General features: G+C 64.1%; 1 protein-coding gene and 1 long non-coding RNA gene across 3 annotated transcripts; both read right to left on the bottom strand.

Moving 5' to 3' along the window:
- Positions 1-4,787: 4,787 nt before the first annotated feature.
- On the bottom strand, positions 4,788-13,747 carry KLF16 (KLF transcription factor 16). The gene is made up of 2 exons (XM_082750345.1): positions 13,100-13,747; positions 4,788-5,231 (listed from the first exon to the last, which is right to left on the bottom strand). The coding sequence occupies exons 1-2, from the start codon at positions 13,554-13,556 to the stop codon at positions 4,930-4,932; spliced, it is 759 nt and encodes a 252-aa protein (XP_082606471.1). The 5' UTR covers positions 13,557-13,747; the 3' UTR covers positions 4,788-4,929.
- Positions 13,748-20,802: 7,055 nt separating this feature from the next.
- On the bottom strand, positions 20,803-23,089 carry LOC309857622. Of its 2 annotated transcripts, XR_014307815.1 has the most exons (4): positions 23,003-23,078; positions 22,289-22,410; positions 21,666-21,763; positions 20,803-21,332 (listed from the first exon to the last, which is right to left on the bottom strand). It is a non-coding gene; the product is annotated as an uncharacterized lncRNA (long non-coding RNA). The 2 variants fall into 2 exon arrangements; XR_014307814.1 differs by lacking the exon at positions 22,289-22,410 and having other exon boundaries at positions 23,003-23,089.
- Positions 23,090-23,497: the final 408 nt, after the last annotated feature.

Below are 23,497 nucleotides of genomic sequence, written 5' to 3'. Positions count from 1 at the left end.
ATGGGAGGCGTCTCCAACAGGGCGCCCGGGGGGGGCTCTCCCCTCTGTTTGAGTCCACTTGGTGGATTTTTTTTCCTTTTTTGTTTAGGGGAAAGTCCCATTAACAGAATCAATCATTTTATTTTCTTAAGATTTTGTTTTTAAGTGATCTCTGTACCCCCGGTGGGGCTTGAACCCATGACCCTGAGATCAAGAGTCACGTGCTCCACTGACTGGGCCACCCCGGCGCCACCAGAGAGCGCCCGTGATTGATTACTTAATATTATTATCAATAATTATCAATTATTCATAATTATTTTGGAAGTGAAAATTCAGGGGCATATTTGTACATGCACTGTTCTGCGCAGCCGTCACCTCTACCTAACTCCAGAATATTCTGAAGCCAACGAGATACCCCGTCCCCATCAGCAGTCATCCTTCCCCTCCCCCGCCCCCCGCAGCCCCCTTCCTGTCTGTGGAGGAGCGTGTCTGGGCGTGTCACACCCCATGTGGCCTCCCTGCGCGTCGTGGGCTCGGGGTCTGTCCCCTGTCCCGGGGCAGCGCGTGGGTGCCTGGCTCCTGGTTACAGCTGAGTGCGGGCGTGTGTGTGTTGGTTTCATGTGTCGGGCCGCGGGTCGAAGGGCGTCTGTGCCTCGTGAACTGTGCAGCTCTGGACACGCATGTGGTTGCTTTCCGTGTGTGTGTTTGAGCCCCAGAGTTTTGAGTAGGAGTTTTTCAAATGATGTGAATGTGTCCGTTGCCCATGTTTAAAACGTGGGGAGATGCACCCACAACTGCCCACCGCAGCTGCCGTATGAACAACTGGCCACCCCAGGTCCAGCAGCTGCTGATAGCCACGGACCCCGTGAGCCAGGATGGCCCCCTCCCAGCCTCCTGCTGTCCTCACCTCAGCCATTGGGCCCCTCACACGGGGGTCCGTCAACACCTGTCATCACCAAGATCAGAAAGGCGGGCCCCCGAGAGTGGCCCGACAAGGTGTGTGAAGTGAAGCTCACCTAGTCTCCATCCGCGCTCACGGGTGGGCCTTGGACGTCCATTTAGCAAATATTCACCAAGTGCCCATCACGTGCCAGACACAGCGCCAGAAGCACCGGTGAACAGCGGGAAGATCCCCCTGGTGGAGGTGGTGCTCCAGGTGTGGGAGACAGACAAGAAGACATAAGGAAAGGAGACAGCACGATCCAAGTGCGGGGTGAGGGCAAGGCGTGCGTCTGATAAGAGGTGGTTCCTGTAGTCGTCTGAGGACCGTGGGGGTTGAGCCGTTCTGCAGAAGGTAACGCGGGGGAAGGGCGTTCCAGGCAGCAAACACAGCCAGTGCAAAGGCCCTGGGGCAGCACTGGGTTGGCCGATTGGAGGAACAGGAAGGAGGTCCACGCGGCTGGAGCAGGGTAGGCAAGGGGGAGAGAGGGAGGAGTGCAGGGCCCTGGAGACATCAGTGAAGACTTGGGCTTTTCCCGGAGGAGCCCCAGAGGGCTGTAAGCAGAGAGTGGGACGCGAGGCAGGTGCTCATGGGCGCCCTCTGGTGGCCACGGAGAGGGGACACATCAGACTGTGGGGGCGTTGGGAGGGGGGCAGGAAGGAGACCAGGGTAGAGGGGCCTGCTGTGGTCCAGGTGGCCAGTGATGGGGTGGAACTGGGCCCACGCTGGATGTGCTTTGAAGTTAGAGCTCCAGGGAGGTTTCCGGATGGAATGGATGTGGTTAGAGACGCTCAAGGTCAAGGGTGACCCCAAGGATTCTGGCCTGCACCTGGAAAGATGGAGAGGCCCGTGCCTGAAGGGGAGGTGGGACTGGGCAACCTGGTGGTGGGAATGGGCACTTTGACGGTCTGGAGTTGAGGTCCGACTGGCGTGGGGCCAGGGAGTGTCCTGGGCACACAAGGGCATGTGAGTGTACTAGGAGGTGGTCCTGAGCCCGGGGTGGAGGATATCCGAGGGGGTCAGGGATCCCCAAGGCCACATGACCAGGAAGCGTCCAGAAGGCCGCAGGGGACGTCTTCGAGCTGTGCAGAGCACATGGGATGGGGTCCCAAGAGAGACAGGCAGGAGGACTGCGTGTGTGGACCCCGAATTCCAGGGACTCTGCCCAAAGGGGCAGAAAAGCCAGGTGGAGTGGGAAGGGGGCAGTGGGACCGGGGTCCAAGGAGCAATGTCTGCGGGCCTGCGGGGCAGAGCCAGGGAAAAGGGGACAAAGCGAAGCAGGGGTTAGGGGATACAGGAGGGAGGCCGTCCTTGCGGAAGGGCGAGGGACCCCTGCCCAGCGCGGCCGCAGGGCGAGGACCCCGGGGCAGGGCTCGGCGGGAGCCGGCGGGGCAATGCTAGGAACGGCCACCAGATGGCGGGGCCTTCGCCTTCCCGGGGCGGACTCGGGGAAGGCCCTGGGGAGGGTCTGCGCGCCCCCACCGGAGCCACACCCGCCCTCGGGGCCCTGCAAACCGCGGGGATCTGGGCGTCTATTCCCTAGGAAAGGGGTGCACGACCCTCATCAGCTTCCCGGGGCCGCTGAGTCCCCCCCAAGGGGCTCCCCGGCCCTGTGCCCTCCAATCTGGAGCGGGCGGACGGCAGGCGTGCGATACGTGAGCAGACCCGCCGGGCGCCCCACGGAGGGCGGTGGAGGCAGCGGGGTCCGGGGACCCTCTCGGATCAACGCTGTCACGCCCACCAGCAGCCCCACGGGCAGGGGCTCCCCCAGCTCCCGGAGCCCGAAAGGGGCGGGCGCCGTGTCACCGCGCCTCGGTTGCCCGGTAACGGCAAGGAGGGGGCGCAGCCGCGCTGACGCGTGAGGTGAGGCGGGGCAGCGGCCCCCTCCCCAGGCCTTAGGGAGCCTTATCTCGTGTCCCAGCCAGTGGCGTCTTTCCAGGGTCCCCAGCGGGGGGCTGGGGGACACAGGCACTCAGCTGACCGGCTGAAGGCCAGGGGTGGGAAAAACCACACGGGCACAAGAGTCGGGTTTAAAAAAGGGCTTGTTTAATTAAATACAAGGAAGAGGCCAGGCAGGACAGGGGAAGGGGGGCGCCCCCTGAAAGCACAAATCCCTGGGGGGCCCTCCCCCTTTCCCCCCTTGAGATGCCACAGCTAAGTGGCTGGAACCAGGTCCCAGTGACCTCCAGCTCCTTGGGGGCAGAGGGGCACAGGTCTCTCCAGGCCCCTGGACACTGGACAGGGGCCAGGGATGAGTCCCCGGCTTCCGGGCCCCTCAAACCCAGAGCCCACCTCCTGTGGGGAGGCACCAGCCAGGGATGGGACAACCAAGAGGATGCCCGTAAGGTCACGGGGAAAAGGGGACCCCAGCCTGCCCCCACAGACTAAGGCATCTCACCAACACTGCCAGAGAGGAGGATTTAGGGTACAGGCGGACCAGGCCGGCAAGGATCCACCCAGAGACCAGGCAAGACGACCCTTCCCAGTCCAGCTCCGAAAGGGCTTCCCTGGCCTCCTCCCCAGGACCCCCAGCACCCATCCCTGGATGCTGCCAGGCCGGGTCTGGTCCACACCGATGCCATCCAAACCCCCAGCCCCCTAAAGGGGAGACAGAAAGGTTCTGGAACACAGGCAGGTGCCACAAACCTCCTGCAGCCAACAGTGGGACGCAGGTCCTTTCAGGGTCTTGGGACAGGGAGCCTGGGTGCTCTCCCATTGTAGGATGGGGGTCCTCAGTCCCTGTCCAAAATGAAACCCAACCCAAGCTGTGGTGGGAATGCACCAGGAGAGGACACAGCACTTACCCCTCCCTACCCTAAGTTCAGATCAAGCAGACCTTCTCCCCAACACCCCCCCACCCCGCCCAGGACAGCAGACCACCCACAGGGCCCAGGTCAGGAAAGGGATTGGTGCCTGAAAAAATATTCTACCCGGTCCAAAAAACGAGCTATCCCATGGGGTGCAGGGCTCAGCCCTCATGCTTCCCGCCCTCACAGGCGGGACCCCAGCCTCTGCTCCAGAGGCCCCGGGACCGGGGCTTCCCGCCAGGAAGAAGGGCCAGTGGCAGAGCCGGCTGGCCCCCACACCTCCACGTGCAGGGGACGGGGGCTTTATGCTCGATGCTGTCGTGGTCCCGAACAGGAGGGACTGACTGATTGTCACACCATGCTGTGGAAGGCCAAAGTCGGGGACTGGACTCTGACAGGCGCAGTCCTCACTCACACGCACACACCCACCCAGAGGGGGAGCAGCTCCCCGCCCCCCTCCTTCCCACCAGCAGAGTCAGAGGAAAATAAATAAGGAGGCATTTACCCCAGCCGCAGCCGTGTTACCCCCTCCCCTCCGTGTGAGTCAAATGCTCTTTGGAAGAACCCGTTTCTCTCCCTCCCCACCCCAGTCTTAGGAGCAAATCCTGGATCCTACTGCCTCCCCCTCTCCCACCCCCACTGCCGGGGAGCTGGGTGGCAGGGCAGAACCTGTGGACACCTGAGATTGAGTACCCGGATGGGGGTGGCTGGGGCCACGCCCCAATTCCCTGAACATCTCCAATGGCTTTCAGAGGGGTGAGAGGCCCCAGGCGCGGTGGGCAGGGGTGCCGCGGTAACCCCTGGTTCATCTAAGGCTCTTTGCACACATCATCCCAACCTGGAGAGGGGGGCTGGGGAGGGCAGGGTCCAAGCACCGGTCAGGTGCACCTTTCCTGGGCCGCTCACCAGCACCCCCCAGACTCACCCTCTCCAAAGCAGGGAGGTGGCGATGGGGGGAGGGGAGCGCCTGCTGGCCGCCCACCAGGGGTTCCTGTGTAACACGTGGGAAGAGAATTATCCGACATGGCTATTTACAGACGCGGGCCCCAGCCACTGCTCCCGAGGACCACCCCCACCCCGGCCGGCCGTCGGGGACCGGGGCCGTCGGTCCGTGGCCCGCCCCTGGCTGTGGACAGCAGGCAGTTTGCTGGTGCTCCGTGCCCAGGCCCAGCAGGGGTGCGGCAGGGCGGGCTGGAGAGGGCCCTACAGGCCGGAGGGGGCCGGGCTGGGCGCGGGGCTGGGCGCGGGGCTGCCGGCCAGGCTGCAGGGCAGCGAGTCGCTGGGCGAGGTGCTGCGGGCGCCCGGGCGCCGGAGCAGTTCCGGGCGGAAGCCGGGGTGGCGGCGCGCGTGCTTGGTCAGGTGGTCGCTGCGGGTGAAGCGCTTGGAGCAGAGCGGGCAGGGGAAGCGCTTCTCGCCGGTGTGCGTCCGGTGGTGGCGGGCCAGCTCGTCGGAGCGCGCGAACTTCTTGTCGCAGCCCGGCCAGTCGCAGGCAAAGGGGCGTTCGCCTGGGCAGAGAGGGCAGAGGACAGACGGCGGCGGTCAGCGCGGGGCCGGGGGTGGGGGGACACGGCCGGCGGGGCCCCCGCCGCAGGCCCCGCGGTCCGGGCCGTGGGGCTCCCCCCGCCCCCACCCCCGCCGCAGCCGCCCGCGGGTTCCCGAGGCTGGACTCTGGGGGGGACGTAAAGAAACCCCCCACTCATTTCACGAAGCCCCTAAGGAACTCTCCTGCCCTTCGCTCCCCAGGACCCGGTAGTAATTCCACGAGCAGTTTCCGTGGCTGCGAAGCAGAACGGGCGGAGGCCGAGCTCTGCCAGGCCCGCCCCACGGCCTGGGGACAGGTCTGCACCCGCCCCCGCGGGGGCTGCTCCCTCCGCCAGTGGGTCCCGCCGCCCCACCTCCGCTCTGGGGGGGGGGGGGGAGCGTGTACCGGAGGCTCCCAGGTGCTCCCAGGTGCCCGGCCCACCCAGTGACCCTTGTGGCCTCCCATGCCCCAGCCCACCCACTGACCCTGTCGCGGGCCATGTGGAGGGAACGCAGCGCCACCTGCAGCCCCAGAGCCCAGGGTGGGGAAGGGCACAAGGCCCGGGCAGAGAAGGCCCCTGGCAGGTCACCGCGCTGCCGGGAAGGGGAAGGCTTGGAGGCGGAGGCCACCGGCCTTACCCCGCCCCCACGGAACCCACGGGCAGGGGAGGCGAGTGGAGGGGAGGGGAGGAGAGGGGAGGGGAGTGGAGGGGAGGGGAGGCGAGGGGCGGGCCGCCACCAGGCAACTTCCTCCGCAGACCCCTCCCACCTCCCAGGCTAGCCTCGCCCATCCTGCCCCGGCCAGCCGCCGCCAGCCCCTAGCGCCTGTCGCCACCCACCCCTCCTGCCTGGGGTGCCGGCTCCCCATCGGTTCAGCCCGGTCCCCAGCTAGCGTTCTCAGCATCTCCCCACCCCAGGGGGAGTCCCCCCTGGACTCCGGCCACGCCCCAGGCCGAGGGGCCCTGAGGGACCCGGAGCTTGTGCCCCTGCGCGGGGTACCTGGAGGCCAGACTCCAGCCGTTGTTTGGTTCAGTTTTGGAGGGTGTGTGTGTCGCGGGTCCGGAGAGAATGTGGGCGCGTGAGCCGTGGCGCCCACACCCCCGTGTGACACCCTTTGTGGCACTGGATGGAGCTCCAGGTGCAAAAGGCAGAGGCTGGACTCCGGGGGGCCACCGCGGGGTCAGGCCCAGGCTGGGCACTGTGGTGACTCAGTCAGCGAACACAGCAGAAGGGGGTGCCTGGCCTGGGGTCTGAGAAAGGCCCCCCCAACAGGGTAGATGGTGGCCGAGGGCAGAGGAAACCCGGAGTGGGGGGGGGGGGAGGGGGGGACGGACAGGACAACGGGACGGACACGGTAGGGGAGCAGGGTGGGGATTCTCAGCCTGTGCCAGGGACATCCCAGCTCTGAAAGCCAAGGAACTGTCCTTAGGTGACGGGCTGGGAAGAGGTAGGAGACAGGAGAGGCAGGGAGAGCGCCGCTGCCATCACCCATGTCCCAGAGGAGAACGAAACCCTCCCCTCCCCCACCCCTTCTTCCAGGCCGCCCCCAAGACCAAAGGAGGCAGCGGGGTCCAGCAAGTCCCCCCATGAAGATCTGTGGGTTTCTCCCAGCAGCGGAGAATCCAGGTGTGCTAGTCACCTACCCCAGGGTGAAGAGGGGGCCTTACACATCTGTACCCAAGACCTTGCGGACTACAAACTTCTGGGGCTGCACCCCTCCCCCGAACGATCCCAAAGGCAGGCGGAGGGACCTCCGCAAAGCCAACCTCTACAGAACCCGGGGGGCTCAAAAAAGCCCGGGAAAGGACCCCGGCCCCACCCGGTTGGTGGAAGTGCTGGGACCGGACAGTCCCCCCAGGGCTGCAGTCTGCGGGAGGGGAGGCCGGTTTCGGGGGCGGGGCTGCTGGCTCTAGGCCAGTCCTGGTGCCCGGGGGCGCCCCCTCCGAGGGGCACGCAGTCCTGTCGCCATCTTGCAGCGCGCAGGCGGGGAGAAGCAGAAGGGAAGGGGGGGCCATCCCGCTGCTGGCGCGCCCCGCAGTTGGCTCACTTCCCCATTTCGGGCGGGCGGCGGGACTGGCACCCGCCTCCCCGCCTCCCGCAGTTCCACTTTGCAACGAGCAGGTTGCAAGAGCCGTGCCAGCGCGCACTGGGGCAGGACGCGTGCAGCCGCCGGGAACACAGCTGCCGCACGTAGCTCGGTGGCGGCAGGGCCATCCGCAGCCCAGCCGGCCTCGCTCACGTGGTCCCCGCTCCCGCTAGGGCGGGGGCGGCCCCGCTGGGGTCGACTTGCCGGCTGGACGCCTGCCAGCCCCGCCCCACACCCAGTTGCTGGGGAACTCACGTGCACACGTGGGTGGCGGGACCCCGTGCGCAGGCTTCCCGCCCCCACAACTTCGGGCGAATGCCTGCGAGATACCAGGCCCTGTCACCCTCCCACGGTCCACTAGCCAGGGCGGGGAGGGGGCTGCGCTTAGGAAGCTCAGAGCCAGTGGGGCCGCAGGTGCCACCTCCCGCTGCCCCAGAGCAGACTGGAACCTGGGCTGGAGGAGATGCGGTGGGCGGGGCCCTGCGGACAAGACCTTTTGACTTGGGCTGGGCTGGGGTGACCTGGGGACAGTTGCAGTCACCACAGTGCCATGCTGGCTCAGAAGAAATGGAGGCCAAGAGGTCCTGGAGACCAGATAGAGGGGACCAGGAAGGTGGTACCGGAGCCAAGCAGCACCACTTGGCCTGCCTGGCCTTCCCAGACTCCTACAACTAACCTTCGCCATGACCTCCTGAGGTCATCCCTTGGGTAGGGAGGGAGCTGTGTCCGACAGCTGACCCTTGCACAAATGCCCACCTACCCAGCACACGCAGTGGAGTTGGGCCAGGTGAGAGAATTTCGGGAGAGCTCCAGAGGGCTGGGCTGCAGCAGGCAGCAGGGTGCACGCCAGGGGCTTCCTGAAGCTCCCCCCACCCCGGGATTCCAGAAAGAACCCAAAGAACAGCTGTGGAGGTGTAGCAGAAGAGGGAGCGGGATGGGGAGGTCTGGAGAGCAGGGCCTGGGGTCTGCCTCCAGCAAGCTCCTAGGATGGCTGTACAGAGACCCCCTACATACTCTCCTCACCCAACGTGGGGCACGAACTCAAACCCTGAGATCAAGAGTCACATGCCCCAATGAGCAACCGGCCAGGCGCCCCCTGGGCCCTGCCCCCCAAACACAAGGCTTACCACGTACCCACCCCCACATCCCCACTCCTCCTGTCGGCTTCCCCTTTCAGTCGTCCTATTGTTGCCACCAAAGGCGGAGACAGGCCATGTCCCTGGCCTGCTCAGTAACTGGCAGGAAATCCCATCAGTAACCCCTTCAGAGTATCTCCAGACCCCACACTGGCTGTACACCCAGCTCTTGCCTGGACTAGTGCAGTAGCCCATCAGCTTGGGGCTAAGCCACCTAGTCTGTGCTCTGCCTTTCAAATCCCAGAACTACTCCCTGACCCACGATCAAAGCCGAAAGGGTTTACCTTGACCCCTCACCCTCCCTCGACGTCTTCAGTGCTCACACACCGTGTTCCCGCTGCCTAGACTCTCCCCTGTCGCTCTGCCCCTTCTGTGTATACCCTCACACCTAAGATGGACCTCTCCTTACCCCACAGGTACACTCCACTGTCCCCTTTTTTGGCTTCTCCCAGGTGTGAGACCTGCCCCTTCACCTGACTGCCAAGTGGAGGGCACAGGCCTGACCCGCCGTGGGCACTCCACGCATCTGGGTGAAGCCTCGAGGGCCAGAGGGCCAAGCTCGGTGCAGCAGCAGCGGACGGGGCGTTCACCCTCTTGTCCGCCCCCGCGCCCCCCGACCGAGGCACTGCGGCTACTGCAGCCCCTCACCCCTCCTTCCTCCCTGCAGACCCGCACTGCGTGGTCGCTTCCCTCCCAGACGGGCCTCTGTGGCCCAGGGGATGAGCCGTTAACAGCTCCCACAACCCCCCCCCAGCATGTGTGGTCAGGAGACCCACTGTTCAGGGACGGCACTGGGCGAAGGTTCAAGTCAGGGCGGCCCCCTTCGGAGGGAGCCGGCTCCTCGCATGGTATCGCGTACCAGCTCCCGGGCCATCTGGGCGACCTTTATCAGGGAGCCTGGGTGGGGGGCGGTTATCGCCCCCTGCAATGTTGGGGCCCTCCCCCACTCCCCAGTTCCAGCTGCTCTCTGCATGTGTGGAGGAGGGAGCTAGGGGGAGCCCCACCTGTCCTCAAAGGCACTGCCCAGGGGAGGTGGGTAGGGGGATAGGGTCTGCTGTCCACTCAGCCCCAGGAGGATGGTGGCCACTTCCCCTCTGGGCCTCAGGGTCCCCATCTGCCTCTCCCCCGGGGGCCTCTTCGGCCAAGAATCCCACCACCCCCACCCTGCCCCCTCCTTGGGCTACTCAGAATAACTGGGGTCCACCCCGGCTACCTCGGACTCTCCACGTCCAGGGCCTTCTCCCCTGCACCCCGTCTGTGGGCTGGCCCACCCCTTTCGCTCCCAGGCGGGGCGCCTGCCCTCCTCAACTCCTCTCCCGGACCCTAATCCCAGCTCCGTAAACGGATTTTCCTCTGCAAAGCCGGGCCTGCCTTCCTGGCCACCCTCCATCCCCTGCCCTTGGGATTAAACGGAACCCTTCACCTGGCCTGACCCTCCCCGCCTCACACCTCCGCCTCAGCCTCCCAACTCCTGCCCCAGGGCCCCTGTCCCCATGCCCTGCAGCCGCCGACATCCTGCTCCTGGGACACACCCCTTTCTGCCCCACAGGACCCCGAGGTATTAGCAGAGAGACCTCTTCCTGCATGGCTGTGGCCATTACCCCCTGCCCAAGGGTCCAGGCTGTGAGGACACAGGGACGAGGAGGCCCCACAGAACCACCCGTGCTCAGCGCTCACCTCCCATGCCTGACCCGAGACAGGGTTCGAGAGTAAAACGGGGGGTCTCACCTGGGGGTGATCCTGCAACTACCCCAGGGGACACGAGTTACTGGCATCAAGTGGGTGCGGCCAGGGATCCTGCCGAGACCCCCCCAGGGTGCCCTGGACAACCACCGAGAGTGGTGTCCGTGGCCCCCTGGGGATCCAACCTTGCCCTAGAAGCTCCACTCCTGAGTGAGCTCCCTCTTGCTGGTGGGGGCCTGAGAGTCCAGCAGGAGCAGAGCTCGTGCCCGCTTGGAACCGGGGACTCTGGGGCAGGGGAACAGTCCGGATATGGAGGTTGGGAGAGCAGGAGTAGACAGCCAGCCTCTCCTCCCGCCCCCGCCCCATCGCGCCTCTCACTCTCCGTCTCCATAGCAACGGCGTCAACTTCTCCTGAAGCTTCCAAAGTCCTTCCCCACCCCACGTAGGAGAGCTCCGTGCCGGGGCTCCAGGCCAGACCCAGGGGACCACAGGACAGCCCTGCCCCTGCCGCTCGGTGGCCCTCCCCAGCCTCCGCGCTCCTGTGCCAAGCGGAGCAGGGACACTGGACTCTGGCCAGGCTCCTGCCCGGGCCCTCAGTCTGCTCCTCTGGGGAATGGGGCTGGGCCCGGACTGGGATTCTCCTTACAGAGAGAGAGCGCGATCCTCAGGCAGGGCAGGGGAGGGCAGGCTTCTCTCCCGGGGGACGCCCCCCCCCCCCAGGCCCACTCCGGGCCACAGGCAACACCAAGCTAGCCTGGGGACACCCAGGGCCAGCATGACTTCCCCTCCCCCAAGCCAGGCGTAACAGCAGCGCCCCCCTCGACTAAGAGCCAGAAAAACTCACAGGCCCTTACGCAACCACGAAGCCAGGGTTGGGGTGGGGGGGCGACTCCATGAATGAGCAGTCTCGGGCACACAGGTGACAGAGACCCTCGGAAACCAGAACAGCAAGGGGCCCTGAGTCAGGCTTTCCCAACCTCAGAAGCAGACGGTGTGCCCAGGAGCCGTGCCCTCCGGGCTCCCACGCCGCACTGTGGGGAGGCCTCTGAGGACCGCTCCCATGGGGGCTAAGGATCCGTGAGGGATGGCGTCCTGCCTGCCCCCAACCCACTACTCACCCGCTCCGCTGGGACACTCCCCCCACCCCGGCTGGGCCTCGGGAACCTAGAGTTCTCATTTAAAACGAGGAGAGCAATACTGACATCCTGGCCCAGCAAGGAGTCCCCCGACTTCGAGGCGACCACCACTGCTTGGGGCCTCTGAGCCTCAGGTCGAAGGACTCTAGGCCGTTCTGAAGTTGTCTCTTGGGACCTGTGCTGGGAGGTGGCCTGGCCACTGCCTCCCACTGACCCAGAAGCTGGACAGGACCCAGAAAAGAAAATAAATCAAATCAGTACCCTGGGTTGGGGGGAGGGGTCCAAAAGGCTCTCGGCGCCTCACCGTCCAACAACGGGACAGGAGTAGGAGCACAAGAGTGGGAAAAACGGGGTCCCTCTCCGGACAGTCTCTCTGCGTCAGCACCCCGGCTGCCCAAACAGGCCGACTCACTTAGGATGATCCAGGGCCCTCCTCAGACCCCAGCTCCACACCCAGAGAGGAATAAACACCCAGCGGCTGCTGGGGAAGTGGGGCCGCTCCAGGAGGCAATGCAGACCCTGCCCGTCGGCCCGGTGCCCCTGGTATCCCGCCGGTGCTAACAAGCGGGGCAGAGACTCCAGGTCCCTGTGGGCAAGGATGGGGACTGCAAGGGAGACGGGGAGCGCCAAAAGCAGGGAGAACACCGGGCATCTGAGGTCCCACAAGGAGCCTGGGGCTGCACGCACCCTAATCCCACCACACCACAGGGCCAGGCCTGCTTTCCTGTGCCCTCTCCACAAGGGGACTGCGTCCACAGCGCCCTGGCTGCACCAGACCCCCACCGAGACCCTGAGAAGGCAGAATTCTGCACCCTTTATACAGGCAAAAACACTGAACCCCAAGATGGGTCATGGGCTAGAAAGCAGCAGTGCCCAGATGCCCCCCCCAGGGCAGGAGGGACCCCCCGCCAATACTCTCAATACTCAAGCCCAGGCCAGCTTCCAACACCCACCTTCCCCCAACCCCAACCCAAACTCCCAACTTGGACAAGAGCATTCTCGGGGTGGAGGGTGGGGGACCCCAGACGGACAAGGGAAGGAGTGAAGGGGTGATGACTGTGACCCTCCCTCAGACTCCCCGAGCTATTCCCTCACCCTCGGCTGAGAAGCGAGAGGTGACAAGTGTCACGAATCCCTCACCCCATCCCTGCCACCTAACGCGTGAGGACCTGACGCCCTCGAGGGTCCCCCTGTCAAATCCGCCCCCCACTCCCGCATCCAGACTCAGGCCTCAACCCGCGCGCTCAGCAAGCCCCGCCGCCTTATTAAAACTCACGAGGGGGGACAATAAACGTGTGGGGCGCCCCCCCACCCCGGCCCCCACGCCAGCTGCTCTGCTGCCCTCTGGGGTGATTCGTCGCTGCCACCCCCCTCTCTACAGATAGGGAAACTGAGGCAAAGGACGGGAAGACAGGACAGTCCGAGCGGGTGCTCCGGCCGCGGCATCCACTCCCCGGACGCGAACGCGACAGGAAACAGAGAGAAACCCGGCCGACGGGGGAGGGGACGGTCCGGGAGCCCCGATTCCGCCCACGGACCCCGTCGCGCCGCGCGCCCCGCGAGCCCCTGCAGCGGCCACGCTCCCGCCCGCCAACCGCGCGCCGCCCGACCGCGTGGCCGCCACGCCCCCTGCGCGCGCCCCACCCACCGAGGCCCCGCCCTCCCGGCCGGCGCGGCGGCGGCGGCGGCGGCGGCGGCGGCCGCCCGGGCGCGCCCCCCTCCCCGCCCCCCACGCGCCACGCAGTTTTGGGGTCCCGGAGGGGGAAGGGGCGCAGGAGACCGCGCGCGCGGGCCGGGAGGACGGGGCTCACCTGTGTGCGTCCGCAGGTGCGACTTGAGGTGTGAGGACTTGTAGTACGCCTTGGCGCAGCCTGGGAAGGGACAGCGGTGGCTCTTGGCGGCGGCGGGCGCGGCGCCGGGGGCGCGGCCAGAGGAGGGGGACGAGGCGGCCGAGGAGGAGGAGGCGGGCGAGGCGCCCCCCGGGGCGGCGCCGGGCCCGCTGCGCAGGTCGGCCAGGATGCTGGCGGCCAGCAGGTGGGGCGCGGCGGCGGCGGCGGCGGGGCCCGGGCCGGAGGCGGCGGGGGGCGGCGGTGGCGGGCCCGGGGGCCCGGGCGGGGCGGCCTCGCGGCGCGGCGCGCGCACCTCCAAGCCGGCGGCGGGGCCCGCGCCCTCGGGGCCCGGCCGCCCGCGGTGCACCACGGCGCCCGAGGAGATGGCCATGAGCACGTCGGCAGCGAAGTAATCCACGCACGCCACGGCCGCCGACATGCCGGGCAAGGGCGCGCGGCGCGGGCCGAGCGGGCTGAAAGGAGGCGGTGGGAGCGGTGCCCGTCCGGCCGGCGGCGGCTGCTCGAGTGCGGGAGGCGGAGGAGGAGGAGGAGGAGGCGGAGGCCGGCGCGCGCCGCCGCCGCCGCCGCCCGCGCTTGGCCCGCCCCGCCCCGCCTGACGCGCCCTGACGCACCGGAGCCCGCGGGGGCGGCCGCGGCCCGCCCCGCCCGGAGGACGCCCCCTCGGGGCGCGCGGCCACGCCCCCCGCCGGCGCGCCCTCCGCCGCCCTGCCCGCCGCGCGCGGCCGCCGGGGGCGGGGTCTGGACCGCAGGAGCCGCCCCCGGCGCGCCCACTCCGACCCTGGAGCTCGGTTCCGCCGGCTTCCCGAAGCGCGCCGTCCCCACGCGGGGCCCCCAGCCCGAGACCCCGCCCGCGCGCGCCCCCTTGCCCTTCTCGGAGTACCCCCGCCTCACCTCGCCAAGCTCCGCCCTTCCCCGGTACGATCCTCCTCGCGGGAGCGCCCCGCCCCATCTGGGCACGCCCCTCCCGCCCGGCGCAGCCCGCCCTCCTCGGCGCGCGCCCCGCCCCCTCGCGGGCGCGCCCACCCCACGCCGGGGCGCGCGGCCGGCGGGAGCCCGCCCCTTCCCCGGACGCCTCCACCCTGGCCCCGGGCGCGCCCCCGTTCTCGATGGGGGAGGGCTTCGCTCCCCACGTGGCCCGGTGGGGGTGCGGAAGCGGCCAGCCCCGCCCCCCGGCCACGTGCGCGACCCTTCCCCCTCTCCTTCACCCTGACCTGGGCCCTGCTGGACCGCGCTCCCCTCCGTCGCCCCGGGTTTCCCGGAGCCCCGTGGCCGGGCACGGGACGAGTGGGGCACCCCGCCCAGCCGCGTCCGGCGAACCGGCGTTCGTTTCTCCTCCTGCATCCCCCTCGGGAGTCACTTGTGCGCACCCCACGAGGGGTGGGGAGGGCCGGTGTGGGCGGGCGGAGGAGCAGAGTCTGGGGGTCGGGAAGGGGAGCCGGGCGGGGTTGCAAAGAGCTGGGCGAGGCAGAGCGACCGGCCCTGCCGATACGCGGGGTTGGAACATCGCTCCCCGCCGCTGGGCGCGGATCCTTGGGACTGGGGCTGGGAAAAGTGGGGCCTGTGGAAGCCCTGAGGACGTCCGGGCCAGGTAGTTTAATGGGGAGGGCGCCGATGGCCGGGGTCAGCCAAGCCGGCAGTCCGAGGCCGGGGTCACTCGGAAGTGGGACAACAGGGTGGCCCTCTCTGCAGCGACCACGGCCCCGCCTCTTCCTAGGCTGGCTGTGGGGGCCCAGCGATGGCCAGAGCGGCCTCCTGGGGGCACAGCTGCTGCTGCCTGCGTGCGGGACAGCGGCCCGGACCCTGGCCCCATCCTCTCTTCATTCTGCCACCTCGCTAGCGGCTGTCTGCTCCCGCCCGGGCCCCCCACCCCCACCCTGCACGTGGCTGTATGGGGACAGCCGGAGACCCAGTGTTGACCGAAGGCTGCCCAGGCGAAGGATGGCCCCTTGATGGGCCGAGGACCATCCAGGGGGGCACCTGGCAAGCACTGCAGTCATCATTTCTGTGCCCCGCCCCCGTGCCTTTGAAGGTTTAGGTGAGCCGCCTGGGCCAGTCTACAGCCCCCACCCCGCCCCTCCACTGCCCAGTCACACAGAAGCAGCTCTCCCAAGTTCAGACAAGGCAGGCAGCCCTGGAGCCTACCCCTGACCCCAGCTGACACCAGGCACGGAGGCAAGCAGCCGGACAGGAAAGAGGCCAGGACCCATTTGTTGTTTCCAGGAATGTTTATTGTGCCCAGAGGAGCACCCAGCAACGTGCCCTCAAGGAGCTCAAGGTCTAGGGCAGGGCAGCTGGGAGTCAGGAAAGGGCATAGGTGGGTAGGCACGGGACCACCCAATGCAGGAAGGGGGGCTGGGGCATGTGTGCCACAGGCAGCCACACCTGGGCCTCCAGCAGACATGGCCGGGGGGCAGCACTCAGGGCCACTGCAGGGACCTGGGGCGGCGACAAGGTCGTGCCTTCTTCCCACGGGCAGAGGGTGTGAGCAGACAGGTCAGGGCTGCCGTCCTGGCAGTCCACAGCAGGCTGCGGGGCCCCACACAAGACATGCCTCCCAGTGGACCCGTGGGCTTTGTCTGGGGCCACACTGGCCACTCTGCAGGCAGGAGTCCCCGGACCGGGGCCTGTGTTCCAGCCACAGGCTGTGTGTGCCCACACCCTGAGCCGCCACTGTGTGCACAAGCCCCAGTGCCCAATGATGCCCACCGCACTTGGACTCCATGCTCCCCTCTGCTTTTTGTCACCCTAAGACCCTTCAAGTTGTCGCCCCCATTTCACAGATGAGAAAATCAGGACTGGCAGAGGCCAGAGACACGGGCAAAGCTGAGACAGCACAGGGTTTGGGGGAAGTACGGAGCCGGTCTGAGCACTCCCAGCAGCCAGTCCCTCCACTCTTCCCATCTCTACCCTGCTCTGATGGCACTCAGGGGGTCAGGAGGGCGCTCACTGGCTGCTAGACCGGGGCAGGGCAGGGGGAGGCCACTGGCCCTGGAGGGGAGGCAGGTCTGGGGCACAGGTGAGCGGAGAGTTAACAACAAGCGGAGGCCTGCGCAGCAGGGATGCCCCAGCCCTGTGTACCCACCAGGAAGATGCCCCAAACCGGTCAGGCTCAGAACCAAGGCTGCAGTGTGCATGTGTGTGTGTGCGTGTGTGTACACATGTGCATATACACATGCTGGGATGGCCCTATCTTTTTTAAGACAGTAAAGACTTTATATTTGATTTTAGTAATTTTAATAACAGGGCGCCTGGCTGGCTCAGTGGGTTGAGCCTCTGCCTTCAGCTCAGTCATGATCCCAGGGTCCTGGGATCAAGCCCCGCATCGGGCTCTCTGCTCAGTGGGGAGTCTGCTTCCCCCTCTCCCTCCGCCTGCCTCTCTGCCTGCTTGTGATCTCTGTCAAATAAGTAAAGTGAAAAATCCTTAAAAAATAATAATAACTTTAATAGTACTTTGTATACTATTCAACTTTTTTTTAACCCATGCATGTTAATTCCTTTTATTTTTTAAAAAGATTTTATTTACTTACTTATCAGAGAGAAAGAGAGAGAGAGCAAGCGAGCGAGGCACAAGCAGGCAGAGGCAGAGGGAGAAGCAGGCTCCCCGCTGAGCTAGGAGTCCAGATTCAGGACTCGATTCCAGGATTCTAGGATCATGACCTGAGCCAAAGATAGTGGCTTAACCGACTGAGCCACCAAGGCATCCCTCTTTTTTAAATTTTTGTAAGTAGGCTCCACACCCAGTATGAAGGGTTTGAACTCAGGACCCTGAGATTGAGACCTGAGTGGAGATCCAGTAGGAGGCTTAACTAACTGAGCCCCCCAGGGAGCCCCCTTTTGTTCTTTTTATTATTTTTTTTTAATTTGTTAGGGGCGCCTGGGGGGCTAGGGGGTTAAAGCCTCTGCCTTCCGCTCAGGTCATGATCCCAGGGTTGTGGGATCGAGCCCCACATGGGCTCTGCTCAGCAGGAAGCCTGCTTGTGATCTGTCAAATAAATAAAATCTTAAAAAAAAAAAAAAAGATTTTATTTATTTGACAGAGACACAGCTAGAGAGGGAGCACAAGGAGGGGGAATGGGAGAGGGAGAAGCTGGCCCCCTGCCGAGCAGGGGGCCTGATGCGGGGCTCGATTCCAGGACCCCAGGATCATGACCTGAGCCACAGGCAGACACTCAACAACTGAGCCAGCCAGGCACCTCCCTTTTGTTCTTTTTAAATGTCAGCAGGTGTCATGCAGTGCAATTATAGGTCATGCATCCTTTCTTTCTTATGCTTTTCTATATGAAAAATTATTTATTTTTTTAAAGGTTTTATTCGTATTTGACAGAGATCACAAGTAGGCACAGAGGTAGGCGGAGAGAGAGGGGGAAGCAGGCTCTCCACTGAGCAGAGAGCCCAATGCGGGGCTCCATCCCAGGGCCCTGGGATCATGACCTGAGCTGAAGGCAGAGGCTTAACCCACTGAGCCACCCAGGCGCCCGAAAAATTATTTTCTCAATAAATCCCCCTCCATGTGTAGCCTGGACTCAGAGACTCCCTTCCAAAGAACAGAGCAGGGAAGGGGAGGGCGGGAATCCGACTGTGGGGAGGCCCCGAAGCCCCTACCTCGGCCTAGCAGTGGAGATCAAGGTCAACCTCAGAGGGACGTCGGGGAGCATCGGGAACCCTTAACAGGAGAGGACCAGACACAACTGTGCTCTTGACTACTCTTGACTCTCTCTCAACTCTGTGTTCTTCCCCAAAACCCATAACCCTCAGCCCAGATTAGGGGACTTCTTAGAAAATACCTGAGCAGTCCCCAAACTGTCAAGCTCGTGAAAAACAAGGTACAACTGAAGAAGTGTCCTAGATTTCGAGAGAGTAAGGAGACACAACGGGTACACAGCTGCTGGACAGAGAAGGACCCTAGTGGCAGAGCGCAGGAGGTCGGAGGAAGGTCTGGAGGCGGCTGATGGGAGGTATCAACACGAGGGGCACGGCAGGGTCCGTGAGAGTCTATACTGGCTCTTCTGTAAACCTCAAAGTACTCCAAGACGAACATCTTAATTTTTTTTTTTTTTTTTAAGACATCTCTGTGCCCCACAAGGGGCTCAAACTCACAACCCTGAGATCAAGAGTCGCGTGCTCCATCGACTGAGCCGGCCCGGTGCCCGCAAGATGGAGGTTTTAAAACAAACACGAAGAAGGGTGCCTGGGGGCTCGGTCGGTTAAGCATGTGACTCTTGTTCTCAGCTCAGGACGGGATCTCAGGGTCCTGAGTTCAAGCCCCGTGTAGGGCTCCACACTGGGCAGGGAGCCCAGTTAGAAATAAAATAAATGTGGACGGACACCTGGGCAGCTCCGTGGGTTAAGAGTCTGCCTTCAGCTGGGATCGCCACCCCAGGGTGCACCCCAGCTGCGTCCGGCTCCCTGCTGGGCGGGGAAGCCCGATCCGTCTGCCTGCCTTTCTGCCTGCTTGTGATCTCTGTCTTTCTCTGTCAAATAAAGAAAGAAAATCCTTGAAAACAAAGAAGCAAGCAAACAAAAGAGGGAACCCAGGAGTCCTGCTCAGTAACGGGATTAGCAGACTCCCTGGAGGCAGCACCTCCCTTGCTTGTCCAACTGTAGATGTGCTACCTTTGACCCACCAATGCCACTCCTGTAAAGGTACCCCAGAACAACCCCAGCCTGTGTGTGGTCGTGTGGTTTCCAATGGGGACGAAGAAGGAACCCCAGCAGGTGGCTTGCTAGGTCAGGGGGCCGCATGGGAGGACCCAGGTGCAGAGCCTCCCCACTCCCCTGGTCGCCACCCACCCTGCCTAGGGAGAGGAAGACCCTTCTGCCAGGTGGTCCTCTCTCGCACGGGGCAAGCGGCGCTCCACTGGGCCCGGTGGTCACCACACGGAGGGCCCTGGCTCAGCCCCTCAGAGCCGAGTGAGGGCAGCCAGGCCCTGACCCCCCCTGGTCTCACCAGCATGGGTTCTGCACAGGTGGCTCTGGTCTGTGTGTGGCCTGGTACCAGGCACAGGGGTCCGGCAGCACAGAGCGCGCTATCCAGCAGGGGCACCCCCGTGTCCAGTCTCTGAGCCACAGGGGAGCCCAGGGCCTAAGCCTGGCTGGGGCGCTGGGACTTCTTCTCTGGGAGCAACTTGGCCTGAGCCATTTCCCTTGTAAGTGGGGACACTGGGGACAGCAACCCGGTGACCCAGGGCTGTCACAAACATTGACTGGGAGGGAGATAGGAGCTCTGAAATGGCAGGGAAGGGGACCCTGATGCCAGCTTGGCACCCCTCCAATGCAGTACCACAGCTCCCAGGCCGGTCCCGCACCCCGACCGGGACCCTGCCCCGCGGGAGCGCCCACACCTTAGCTCAGGGTCCTCAGGGCCGGCACCCACCAGAGGCTCCATCTCACATCTGGGCCCTGCCGGGCAAGGGCTCCGCGCACAGCCGCGGCCACTGTGCTGGACGGAACAGAACCCTAACCCCGGTCTCTTCCAGAATCCGGGGGGCCCTGCGGTTCCGGTGGAGGTGGAGATGGCAGAGGCAGCAGAGCGGGTCCCACCAGCTCAGTCTACAGGGAGCTGGGACCCCAGACGGAAGGACAGGAGGGTGGACGGCCTGGCCTTGGGTGCGGGGCCCCATGCGAAGTCCAGTCTGGACTTCATGGCCCCGGGGTGAGCAGCATCCTCACCGCCCCAGGCCTGACCCCCAGGGAGGGGCCCATGCCCAGCTGTGTCCCCGGGGCTCTCTAGGTACCGGGACATACCCAGACCATGGGAGCCGGGGGTCTAAGCTGTGGCAGGTCAGGAGTCACGGGGAGTCGGGGGGCGCCCGCCCAGGGCGCAGGTGCTGGTGGGCCTGCTGGGCAGCAGGAGAACGCTGCTGCCGGGTGTGAACACGTGTGTTGTGGAAAATCCACAAAATGGAGAACCGAAAGTTGGCCCTTCTCCCAGGCAGCCTGGCCCATGGGCCATACCAAGCAGAAAGGAAAGGGGGGGGCGCATCCTGGAATGTACCACTGGCTTCCCCATCACTGCTGCACACGGTCCGACCCCCACCCCCGAGGCTGAGGGTGAGCCCTGGGGCAGGGGGCGCTCCACCCAGAAAGAGGTGATCCTCCAGGCACAGGGCCTGGGGGCTGGTCAGCCTGATGAGCCCTTGGTCCACAGCAGCCTGCCTCAGTTTATCCCTTACACGCAGTGAGTGGGCGCTACCGTAGGAGCAACCAGCACTCGGTTTCAACCCAGGTGACCCCTGGCACGGTGACTATCCAAGGGACGGGGAGGGGGACACGCAGTGATGCTTTCGGAATGCTTCCGGTCACTGAGTGTCATGCAGAACTACTATCACACAAAGTACGTCGGCGTCCTCAGCTGTGCATTCTGACAGGACAATTTCCATCTGACTTCAACGAGGGGACACGGGGTCTTGGTGCATTCAGTAAAGAAGACGGTGGCGCCCAGGTGAGGGGGGACAATGCAAGGGCTGGAAACAGACCCACTCGCACTCGGAGCCCAGCGTGCGGTAAGGACAGACTGTCCACAGGGGCAGGAGTGGCTTCTGTGGGAAACGGAGTCAGGGAAACCTATTCGGAAAAGCAGTTTGGGCTCCCACAGTCCTTCCCGGAAGCACTTTCCCAAATTAGACCAAAAATTTAAATATATATGTAAAAAAGAAACCATTACATTTCCAGAAAAACACATCAAATGTTTTATAATCTTGGAGTAGAGAAAATACTTCTGAGCATGACATAAAATGCAGAAACCATATATGAAAACAGCTATCAATTAATAATAATGATTTTAAATGCTTAGCAAAAATGGTATGAATTTTTTAGAAATCGGAGGAAAAAAACGCAGTCCAAGTCAAAAACAAATTATAGATGGGGGGAGAAACAGGAAATGGGTTAATTTCCTTCATATGTAAAGTGCTCCTAGAAAACAATAACACCAACAACCCAATGGAAAAGTGGTTGAAGAATATTAAATACAAGCGGCTTTTACATATGTACACATTCATAACAGATACAGACTTTTGAAGTGATTATATAAGTGGCAAAAATTAAATTGGACTAGTGGTGCCTGAGTGGCTCAGTGGGCTAAAGCCTCTGCCTTCTGCTCAGGTCATGATCCCAGGGTCCTGGGATGGAGCCTCATTGGGCTCTCTGCTCAGCAGGGAGGCCTGTTTCCCTTCTTCTCTCTCTGCCTGCTTGTGATCTGTCAAATAAATAAATAAAATCTTAAAAAAAAAAAATAAACTGGACAAAACTATTGCTACGTTTCATTTCCCTTTAGGAAACACAAGTAAGTAAAGCTATAATGAAATACTATTTTAGGGGCGCCTGCGTGGCTCAGTGGCTTAAAGCCTCTGCCTTCGGCTCAGGTCCCCATCCCAGACTCCTGGGATCGATCCCCGAGTCGGGCTCTCTGCTCAGCAGGGAGCCTGCTTCCCCCCTCTCTCTGCCTGCCTCTATGCCTCCTCGTGATCTCTGTCTGTCAAATAAATACATAAAATATTAAAAAAAAAAAAAAAAAGAAATACTATTTTACCCCAACCAGATGTGCAAACGCAAGCATCAGGGATGGGCGTTAGGCCCGTCCTTCCTCGGTGCTTGGTGGGAGGCAACCCCGAGGCAACCCCGTAGGGCCTGTTACAGAGATCAGCACACATCCAGAGACCTGTGAAAAGCCCTTGGACCCAGCACTCCCGCCCTAAAGAACGGAGCTTCAGGCTGACCTGCAGAAATGTTCCCGCTCGGATACAAAGACACTTGTACAAGCTTAATCAATCTAGCCTTGCTTGTTACAAAAAGCCTAGAAAGAACCGAAATTTCTACCAACAGGAAACAATAAATCCCGCGCTAACACCATAGGATGACACAATTGAAATGAATGGCCCAGGACAGGGAGAGCTCCTCCCCCCACAGCTATGTTGGCCAAAAGGGTTACATGTAAAGGGAAAGAAGTTTTGCATCAACACATCGGATGAGCGCGCTCAGACTTTCTTCCTTGACGCATGAGAAAGTGCCCAGGAGGGGGGAGCCGGGCCCTGGAGGTCAGGGGCTGGAGGCTCGCCAGTTTTCCCCCAACGCCCTTCCAAACTCCCGAACTGTTTACTCTGTGCATCCAAGAACATTTCGGTTCCAATTCTAAACAAGCTGTTTTCAGCTTACTGGGTTTGTGGCACTCCGGCTCCGGGGGCACCTGCCCTCGGATGGGGTCCCAGGGCAGCGGGGAGGGGGTGGGGTGTGCTTCGGGGAAGAAACACTGTAGCAGCAGACGGAGAAAGTCAGGCCTGTTGAGGAACACGAGCCACGCCGGGGTCATTTGTACCAGGCCGGGACGCAGGGCATGTCAGCAACAACGACCGACCTCTGGCATGCAAAGGCCCTGTGGCGGGCAGGGACAGTCTCTCCGGAGTGCAGCGCTGCTCCTCAGCGCCGGGTCGTATCAAACGGGCCTGAACGCCCGGCAACCGGCGCCCGTGGGGCCCGGGAGGGACGGGGCACCAGCCGCCCGCGCCTCGGCCCCTCCCCAGGCAAGGGCACTGCGGCGTCGGAGAAGGGCGGGGCGGGACCCCCGGGCCCGGGGGCGCGCGGAGTCCCGACGGCAGGCCTCGAGGGAGGGGAGTCCTCGCGCGCGCCCCCGCCCCGTCACGGCGACAGGGCGGCACGGACACGCGGCCCGCCCCGCGGACACGTGGCGAGCACGCAGGCCCCTGAGCACCCGGGCCCGAGTCCCCGCCGCGACCCCGGCTCTGCGTCCTCTCCGACGCCGACGTCCGCGCGGGCCCGCCCCACGGCAGCCCGTCCTGCGGGCGGGGAGGTCGGGGCGCGCAAAGGAGCGGGCGCCGGGAGGGCTGCGGGGTGCGAGCGGCGGCCACTTACCCCTCCTCCCGGGTCCCGCGGGCCGCCGCCGCCGCCGCCTCGGCGCGCGGTACCGCCACTTCCGCTTCCGCCCCGGCCGCGCCCCCACGGCGCCAGCCCCGCCCCCAGGACGAAGCACCGCCCCGCCCTTAAAGGCGCCGCGGAACCCAGGAGGCCTGGGACTGAACTCTGGGCCCCGCCAACGCCAAGCGGGCTGAGTCGCCACGGACCGTTCTCGCTCTGGGGAAGCGCAGAGGACGCCCCAGGGGCTGGTGGTGAGGTCCAGGGAAACCCTGGCTCAGCCCTGCTTTCAATGGCTCCCCGGGAGGCCACGCGCTGATGGCCCCAAGACGGAAGTGCTCCCCCATCCCAGTCCCTGCTCCCTTTCCAGGGGGTACCCCGCTGGGCCTCTGGACCTGCTAGGGTCACGGTGGGTTCTCCTGGCTCTCCGTGCAGGCGAGGGCGGTGAGGACGGGCGGGACAGCACCTCCCAGACCTCGTGTCCTTACTTACCAC

Source organism: Mustela nivalis (assembly GCF_964662115.1).
Source record: "Mustela nivalis genome assembly, contig: HAP1_SCAFFOLD_979, whole genome shotgun sequence".
Taxonomy (NCBI): domain Eukaryota; kingdom Metazoa; phylum Chordata; class Mammalia; order Carnivora; family Mustelidae; genus Mustela; species Mustela nivalis.
This window is presented reverse-complemented; position numbering and strand designations above follow the sequence as displayed.